General features: G+C 38.5%; 1 protein-coding gene across 1 annotated transcript; it reads right to left on the bottom strand.

Annotated features, from left to right (window-relative positions):
• Positions 1 to 6219: 6219 nt before the first annotated feature.
• LOC108813541 (uncharacterized) lies at positions 6220 to 8615 on the bottom strand. The gene is made up of 4 exons (XM_018586126.2): positions 7724 to 8615; positions 7513 to 7650; positions 6639 to 6878; positions 6220 to 6545 (listed from the first exon to the last, which is right to left on the bottom strand). Exons 1-4 carry the CDS (start codon positions 8558 to 8560, stop codon positions 6447 to 6449), a joined length of 1314 nt encoding a protein of 437 aa, XP_018441628.1. The 5' UTR covers positions 8561 to 8615; the 3' UTR covers positions 6220 to 6446.
• Between the last annotated feature and the right edge of the window lie 551 nt (positions 8616 to 9166).

Here is a 9166-nt window from a genome sequence, read left to right as displayed (position 1 = left end):
TTCATATTATCAATCCAAATCTAGCATTAAGAACAACGAAGATGAAGAAAAAAAGGTAAGCCCTAACAAATCATTCTAGCAAATCATCTGTTTGAAAATCCTTAATCTTAATGGAAGCTTGCTCAAAAATATTAAAAAACATAATCAAAGTTTGAATAAAATGGATTGAAGGATAAAGTAAGAAATATTGGAGTTCGAAATCACTAAGGAGTTCTGACTCTTATCTCCAATGCTTATGCGGCCATCCAAATAGAGGTTCCCATAGTTAGGCGTGGACCGACCACCCGGAACGTAGCCAAGGTCATAAGAGAAGGATTCTCCAAAGCTGTCTAAGAAATCATATATCAAGATGGAGAAACTGACCAGAACCAACTGCTGGGTGAAGAGATGGTCCAACTAAAGATTCAAGATCAAGTCGGTCCAATAGATGTCCAAGATCAAGCCGGTCCTATCCATTTCAGATCACTCGCCCAGAACCGGACCGGTATTATTCTTTCCACAAGCGATTCTGGTCCAATTTCAATTCCAATCCCATCCGGTTCTAATGAATAATCCGCCTGGTCCAAATAAGGTAAGCATGTAAGATTTCAGTTATGATTTCTAATCGGTTTATTGTTTTTGGTTTGTGTGGTTTTTATTTTATTTTAATAAACTAGTAGGCAAATTATTGTCTTATATTTTCGATTTTAAGTCCAACAATTCAACGCATTGTTAGTATTTGCTTTAGAGTCCAAGAAGAGTTCGGCCTATTTTGTTTAGGCATTTGTCTTAGAGTCCAAGAAAATCCACGTTGCTTTGCTTCAAGTTTCCTAAAAAGGTAAAGCTGCTGGGTATTTAATCTCTACTATAAACAGCCGTGTATTTTTTTCACTTGTCCAATATATGAGTCAGTTTGCCCCCAGCAAAAAAAACTCTAAGTGTTTCTAGTTTGTGAGAAATAGCCAGGAAGCAATTTTGAATCTTATCAAGTTTCAAACCATCAAATTTGTGGTCATTCTTCATTCCATTCATTCCAACGATTTGCTTGAGAGATATACACATCCAGCAAGCCAACTCCATCTTCATTCACCATCCATCCACTTATCTGTCGAGAGACACACGTCTAGGAACAAGATCCCATCCGCCATCTCTCTATCTCTTTGTTTTTAGTTTCATATCATCATTCGCCCATCTAGCTCTTGTTCCATCCGCTCCATCTAGCATTTTAGTTCTTATTTTTATATTTTTATATTTTTTTTGATAATCCAGGTACCTGGATCTCTCACTTATTCCGACTATCCCACCGCGTCTAACCGGAATTGGTGAGAAAGGTCCTGAAGGCCGAACGGAAACCATGTTAAATCCGCTGTGGCCGGGGTTCGAACTCGTGATGGCGGACACCTCAGCCGAGGTTCCTTTATCACCAGACCACGAGGCCCGGTTTATTTTTATATTATTAACTCTTGTTTCATCTTTATAAACCATAAAAACTCATAAAAAGTTCATCCGTATATTATTTTTGTTTCATCATTCTCCATCGCCTACGCCCATCCGACCATACCGGATCAATTCCAAAAGAACCTCACTCAAGCAAACCGTACGGTCTGAATTTCAGGGTGTATCATTTGGTATCGGTCTGAATTTCAGGGTGTATCATTTGGTATCTGAGCTTAAGGCTCCTGGCATCCGGTTACATCTAAAATCCTTTTTGCTAGCATATCGTTTTAGTTTTCATTATTTGCATCTAAAAGTAAAAAAAATTGCAAACAAGAATGTAAAAAGAATGTCTAGATCGAATCTTTGAGCAGAAAGAAAAAGGTTAAGTGTTTCTTGCCTTATCAGTCCGAGTTACCATATTTGGCGGTCGAGCATCTTTTGTTTCCATCGATTTTAATTTTCATTTAGTTATTTTTCATATTTCCTTATTTGTTTGATTCGATTAGTTTGCATTTAATTTTGATTGTGAAACTCTGCTTGAAACGTAAGCTAGTCCTTGTTTGGTCATAAGAATACTCATTCTTATCGGCTCGGATGGATAGGAATAGAGAGTGATAGAACCCTGGTTATGATATGGTTCACTTTCCCTGATCTTTGAAGGTTGGATCAATGGTTTGATAGTTTGATGGGTGATTTGCGGAATGGTAAAGGGTGAAGATAGATGGTTTTGTGGATGGGAACTTGCGGATGGGTGATTGATGGATAGATGAGTCTTTGATCAAGAGAATGAACTCAGGTAAGGATCAAAGACAAGTTGCAATTGGAGAATGAACTCCTCAGCAGATCGATGTTCAAAGATGAACAAAGGATTCACAATGATAAGAGAGATTTTTAATCAAAAGGTGAATGATCTTATTCAGGTCGTGCAGCCTGTTTATATAGTCTTACAATGTGTGAAAAACTAGAAATAATGTAGAAAACTAGGCAAAGACTTTGTAGAAAACAAGAATTTGACTAAAACTAAAAACTAGGCAAGACTTGACCAGAATTGAGTCCTTCTTTGAATCTCTCTTTCCCATGCACGACCAGCACTTCTTTCTTTGATATTTCTTAATGAGAAAGGCTTGAAATGGACTGAGGAATGGGCTGGTCGAATTTGGCAAGAATCAGACCCATATTGATCATTTTATGAACTTTTCTTTGGGCTGAAAAAGGTCCATTTCGCCCAGCAGCTAAACCAGCTCCATCTTCAGTGTTACTTAGCTCATCCAGCTCCAAATAAGTGTCACTCAGCTCATCCAGCTCCAAGGTAGTGTCACTTAGCTCATTCAGCTCATCTACTTTCATTCCAGCTGGTTTCAGCTCAAACACACTCTCTTCAGCTGGTTTCAGCTCAAACACACTTTCTCCAGCTTGTCCCAGCTCATCCTTAGTGTCCTCAAGTGGTTTCTGCTCGTCCAAGGTGGCATAGCTGATCAGGGTTGCATCATCCCCTCCTCCTTTAAAAAGATTTGACCTCAAATCTGTATCTCCTACATCAAAAGGAAACAGGTAAGAAACAAGACAAATTATCAAGAGAATAAGGAAGAAAGCAATATCAAAGTAAGGTTTTGAACAGAAACTTCCTTGGAGTTTTGGAGCCATTTTCCTCAAGTACTTCCATCTCCAAATCTCACACTGATAAGCATGATATTTTCTGCTCTCGTTCCTGACACTCCTTTGAGACTGAACCTGTTTATTCTGGACACTAAAAACAGAAGCTAGATATCCAGAAAAATTAGTGCAAGACATGTTCTTAATCTGATCAATAACAAAGAGTTTATTTCTGAGAACATGTTGCACTTGTTTCAGACTTTCAAAATGCACATCAAAGTAAGTATTGCAGACAAGAATGATATCAAGGCATGAGGTACCATATATCAACTTCAAAACGTGCTTCACATGATAAGAATCAAAACATAAAAGTTTAAGTTCAAGATCAGATTCAGAATCAGTTAGCACATGTCTCACAGGTTTTGATTTACTTTCAAAGAATGTGTTGTAAACTAATATATCACCACAGCTCAAGACAACATCATTCTGCAAGTATGATCTCAAAACAAACCAAGATTTATCTGTTTCAGAACAAGAATGGACAGGTTTCAAAGCAAAATCACAAATAAAATCGGTTTCAGCTCTAAGTGATTTTTGTTTCTGCAATTTCCTATTCATAAACTCTTTCCAGGCACGTGTGGAAGAGAACAAATCATCAGTGATCAGTTCATGTCTAGAAAAACTCAGCTCAAAGCCATTATCCTTAAAACAAGCAAAAGAATCACAAGGTTTTCTGAGAAAGAAATCAGATTGCTGCAAAACAAGTTCAGTTCTGTTTTCAAGGTGATCAAGGCTTTTCTTATGCTCCATAAACTGATCAATACTCAAAATAATACCAGGATTGACTTCACTAACAGTCTGAAAACGTTTTTGATTAAGGAATTTATCTGGTTCTAACACTTTAAAAGATTTCATCATGTTTTCAAAAACAGAATTTGAAACACAGAATTCTTTCACATTTTCCAGACCAAATCGTTTCACATCATCAGAACTAACCCTAACAAACATGTCAGGCACAAAGTTGATGACACTAACTTCCTTACAGTGCTCTTGCAGGTTGGAAGACAAAGGCGCAGGAATTGTGCTTAGCTCCAAGCTGCTCAGCTGTTCCATCATTTTACCTTGTGCTAGACTCTTCTGTTCTGTTTCTGGTGAGTGTTCTTCTGAGACCTGAGACACTGAAACAAGGCTACTCGGTTGCACCGGTTCAAAACAGGTTAGTTCATCACAAGCACTGCTGATAACAAGTTCAGATTGAGGAGAGACAAGAGAAATGTCATTTTCAGTCTCTGTTTCTTTTATTACCTCAGATTTTTTTGTTTCCATCTTTTGGATGAGCTGCTCCTGCTTGCTGCAACTCTTTGGATCAGTAACCCTTGAGGAAGGTCGTGTGCTCTGTCTTTTTTCCTTCTCCAATTTCTTGTATATCTTGTTGTACATTTCAGCAATGTTTTCTGGACTACTCCACTCCTTTGGAGCTCTACGCAGCAACTTCTGACCATCATGGCTATGGACAGGTTTTGTTTCTTCTCTGGACAGTGTAGATTGTCCCCTTCTCCTCCTGATAGGCGTGTCCAGAAGCTTCCCTGGTCGGGATCTTTCTTGATCATGATATGTGCTCCTTCTTTTGGTCTTAGCATCCTTCTGAACCTGAGAAACTTTACTACAAAAATTATCAGCAGAAGTTCTTAGAGATTCAAATCTCTTATCCATTTCTTTCATCAGTGTAGCCACCATGGATTCCATCTGGATCTTATCAAAGCTATAGGTTGGTTTTCCCTTTCTTTTACTGACATCTCCAGCCATGGTTTCCTGTTACAACTCAACAAGAATAGTTAGTACACAAAGAATATAGCCGAAGCCTCACAAGTTTTTCTCTCAAGTGTTTCTCTCAACTTTGTGGTGAGTTTTCTTGTGAATCCAATAGCTCAGCAGCCAACAAAGATCAATGCCTCAAAGAACAAAACCCCAACCCCAACTAAAGAAAGAGATAGACAGTATTAAGGGATTTAATGGGCAGGGAGCTTTACCACCAGAGACTGGATTTCTCTTCAGTCTAGCTGGATTTCTCTTCAGCTTTCTCAAATACTTTGATCTTTCTTTTTTTTTTTTTTTTTATCTGGTTGGCCCCCCGCAATATTAGATAGACAGATAAGAGATGATAGATTCACAGAAACAGAGAGATCAAACGAGGTTCCCAAAAGAGAGAAGAATTTAAAGAGTTTTTGTGAAACAAACCCTAGATCACGAGCCTTCAATCTGCTCTGATACCACCTGATAGAACCCTGGTTATGATATGGTTCACTTTCCCTGATCTTTGAAGGTTGGATCAATGGTTTGATAGTTTGATGGGTGATTTGCGGAATGGTAAAGGGTGAAGATAGATGGTTTTGTGGATGGGAACTTGCGGATGGGTGATTGATGGATAGATGAGTCTTTGATCAAGAGAATGAACTCAGGTAAGGATCAAAGACAAGTTGCAATTGGAGAATGAACTCCTCAGCAGATCGATGTTCAAAGATGAACAAAGGATTCACAATGATAAGAGAGATTTTTAATCAAAAGGTGAATGATCTTATTCAGGTCGTGCAGCCTGTTTATATAGTCTTACAATGTGTGAAAAACTAGAAATAATGTAGAAAACTAGGCAAAGACTTTGTAGAAAACAAGAATTTGACTAAAACTAAAAACTAGGCAAGACTTGACCAGAATTGAGTCCTTCTTTGAATCTCTCTTTCCCATGCACGACCAGCACTTCTTTCTTTGATATTTCTTAATGAGAAAGGCTTGAAATGGACTGAGGAATGGGCTGGTCGAATTTGGCAAGAATCAGACCCATATTGATCATTTTATGAACTTTTCTTTGGGCTGAAAAAGGTCCATTTCGCCCAGCAGCTAAACCAGCTCCATCTTCAGTGTTACTTAGCTCATCCAGCTCCAAATAAGTGTCACTCAGCTCATCCAGCTCCAAGGTAGTGTCACTTAGCTCATTCAGCTCATCTACTTTCATTCCAGCTGGTTTCAGCTCAAACACACTCTCTTCAGCTGGTTTCAGCTCAAACACACTTTCTCCAGCTTGTCCCAGCTCATCCTTAGTGTCCTCAAGTGGTTTCTGCTCGTCCAAGGTGGCATAGCTGATCAGGGTTGCATCAGAGAGTTACCAGTTAACCCACAGAAAAAGGGAATCAAGTTCTTCGAGCACCAGTGACATTTCTCCTTCAGAGTTTGAGATTTTATATGCATACCAATCAAATGTCAGATACATACAGATTATTATTACCAGCCACTCAGGGTCACAGGACTCGAATGTATATCAAAAGCAATAGCTTTACATGAAAATGAGTAAAACAGCAAGATACACTTCTTGGTCATAGCAATGTGTGAGCCTTGATCATCTTCAAGCGACCTGTCACAAATGCTCGCACAGAAACATGCTTTCAGATCACTTGATCAGATACTCCCTCAAAGGAACTTAAAGCGCTGATAACCGATTCATATACTTCTATTCCTTTCAAGAACACGGAATCTTTAAGAAACTGTAACAGATAAAGTGTTCATATCAATAAGTGTTGTGATTCAAAATATGGAACTAAAAGATAAGTCAAGAGATAATATCATCGCTCCAATACCTCGTTATGGTCATGCAATAAAATAGGAGTATTGATCATTGGTGAGAAACCCAGAAGTGGAATTCCCAAAGTGCGAATATAGCGTGCATCTGTGGTTGAAGCCAAGATTTCAGGCTTTGCGAGTTTTCCTCCAGTTGCTTCAACAGCTTGCTGGAAGACAGACCACCAAGGATTCGAACCATTAGTTGCAGTCATTATCGGTCGTCCTAAATGGTCTCTTAACTTCCCCTTCTCTTTTATCTGGTGGAAGAAATGGTAAAGTTAGTTTTGTCCACTTAATTTCCTTTGATAACAATTGTTAAACTCCAAAAGGTAGACACTATACGGCATAATCAATCTCCCCCAAAAAAGTCTAAAACATTTGTAACATCATAAATGAGAGCACATTTGTAGCTGCAGATTGACTTAAGATATGCTTAGGACATCTCAAATTCTTGTATTAAAGCAACTAAAACAGAGGTTTGATAAAAAAGCGTTCTTAATCAACTAGAGAATATTCAAGGTATCATTGGCATCCAATATCCTCATTTTCACAAAACTTATGTGGAAGCTCCAAAAGAAGGAAGAAAAATAATCTTAACAAACAATTCGAAGTCACTCAAAAGCCTAAAGGAGTCTCTGTTTTAGTTAAGCTTTGCTTAGGACATCTCATATCCTTGTATGGTTGTATTAAGTAACTGAAACAAATGTTTTGTAATACAAAACATTCTTGATGAACAAAAGAGACAACTATTCAAGATATTCATAACTAATGTGGAAGCTCTACACAAAAGAGGCCAAAAAAATGTTAACCAACAATTCAGAGTTCCTCAAAAGCGAGTGGTGTATACAAAATATATTTTCTACTAACATGAAATTAAAAAAAAAAGCTAACCGTGTAGGTCATGTTCCTAATAGAAGGAGCCCATTCCTCAGCAATCCTTTTCTTCATAACATCAGGATCAGCCATTGGAGGCAACCTTAGATCATACCCAGCTTCTGCCTCAGAAGGCTGCATATTCATCACAAATCCCTAAAAACAAACCAAAAACTCTTTTCAAAATATCCGAAAAAGTAGAAAATAACAACAATCAAGAAGAGCTTACATTGTTGGAAGGAGTTCCAGCTTTGAGATAAACTGGATTCACAGAGATAACTTCCGAATTCGCAGCTCTCCCAGCTTTGACGAAATCGAACTGCGTCTCTCTGAACTTGGAGATCAACTCAACACTCTTCATCAGATTCTCCATAGCTCCATTGTCATAAAGCTTAGCACCGTGGCCCGGGATGCCTTCAGCTCTGATCACCAGCTCCCACGGAGTCCGATCAGCGAAGAAAACCCTAAACTCATCCCCCGGATTCGCTTGCCCTTCGTCCATCGCGAAGCCAACGTTCAGCTCCGCGAAATCCGACGAGGCCGCGAACTTCGCCATCCCGTCGAATCCTCCGATCTCTTCTTCAGGGACGTAAGAGATGTGAACGGTACGGAGAGGAGAGAAGCCTCTTGATTTTAAGTTTCTGATCGATTCAAGATACTGAACTCCGATGCACTTATCGTCCTGCGCGCCGCGAGCGTATATAAGGCCATCGACGGTTCGGTGAGCAGAGAAGGGAGGATGAATCCACTTGTCAGCCTCGGCGGGTACGGAGTCGAGATGGGAGTTGAAGAGAATCGAAGGGAGTTTAGGGTTTGAGCCGAGCCATGTTACGACAAGAAGTGGCTTTCCTGATACGTATTCGATGGTTCGGGTAGTTAGGCCGATTGATTGGGCTTGGTCAACGAGAAAAGAGATGGGTGGCGTGTAGTTTGGGTTTGGATGAGCAGTTTTGAATCGAAGGTATTGCTGGAATCGAGTGACTGGAGTGTCTTCTTCTTCCCCGTGGGATTGGAGGAAGAAGATAACGGAGAAGAGGAAGAGAGTCCGGAGAAAAGGAGTCGCCATGGGTTTAGAGTTGTAAGTGTGATCTCCAAAGACAAAGGGAGGAAGAAGAAGAGCATCATCGTTAGGTCAGGAGTCATTTACAAAAATACTAGGGTGAGACCCGCGCCCTGCGCGGGGTGAGATAAGCCTTTTTAGAAAAAAAATTAAAGTTTGAAGTTTTATTTTCCAACATTATATATTTTATAAATGTGATATTAAAATTTAATAAATGTGATATTAAAGTTTGAAATTGTATTTTCCAACATTATGTATTTAATAAATGTAGAAGTATTAAATTTTAATAAATGTAATATAATCGGCCAGCCCATAATTATACTTGTTCGGTCAATTATAAATGTCATTTATATATATAATTTCAAGTTTATTTGATTTAAGAAGTAATTATGGGAAAATATATTATAAATTAAAGTTTAAAATTAAAAGATAATAGAATGAAAAACACCAAAATAAGAAAGTGTGAACTTATAATAGGAAACAACAAAACAGATTTAAACCATAGAATAAAATCCACCTATTTAGAAGCAGTAAAATAATAAATTTATCAATACCAAATAAGTTCAGTACAATGCAAATCCTAATAAAGTTAATATTGGTCTTGCAACTATA

Source organism: Raphanus sativus, chromosome 1 (assembly GCF_000801105.2).
Source record: "Raphanus sativus cultivar WK10039 chromosome 1, ASM80110v3, whole genome shotgun sequence".
Taxonomy (NCBI): Eukaryota; Viridiplantae; Streptophyta; class Magnoliopsida; order Brassicales; family Brassicaceae; genus Raphanus; species Raphanus sativus.
This window is presented reverse-complemented; position numbering and strand designations above follow the sequence as displayed.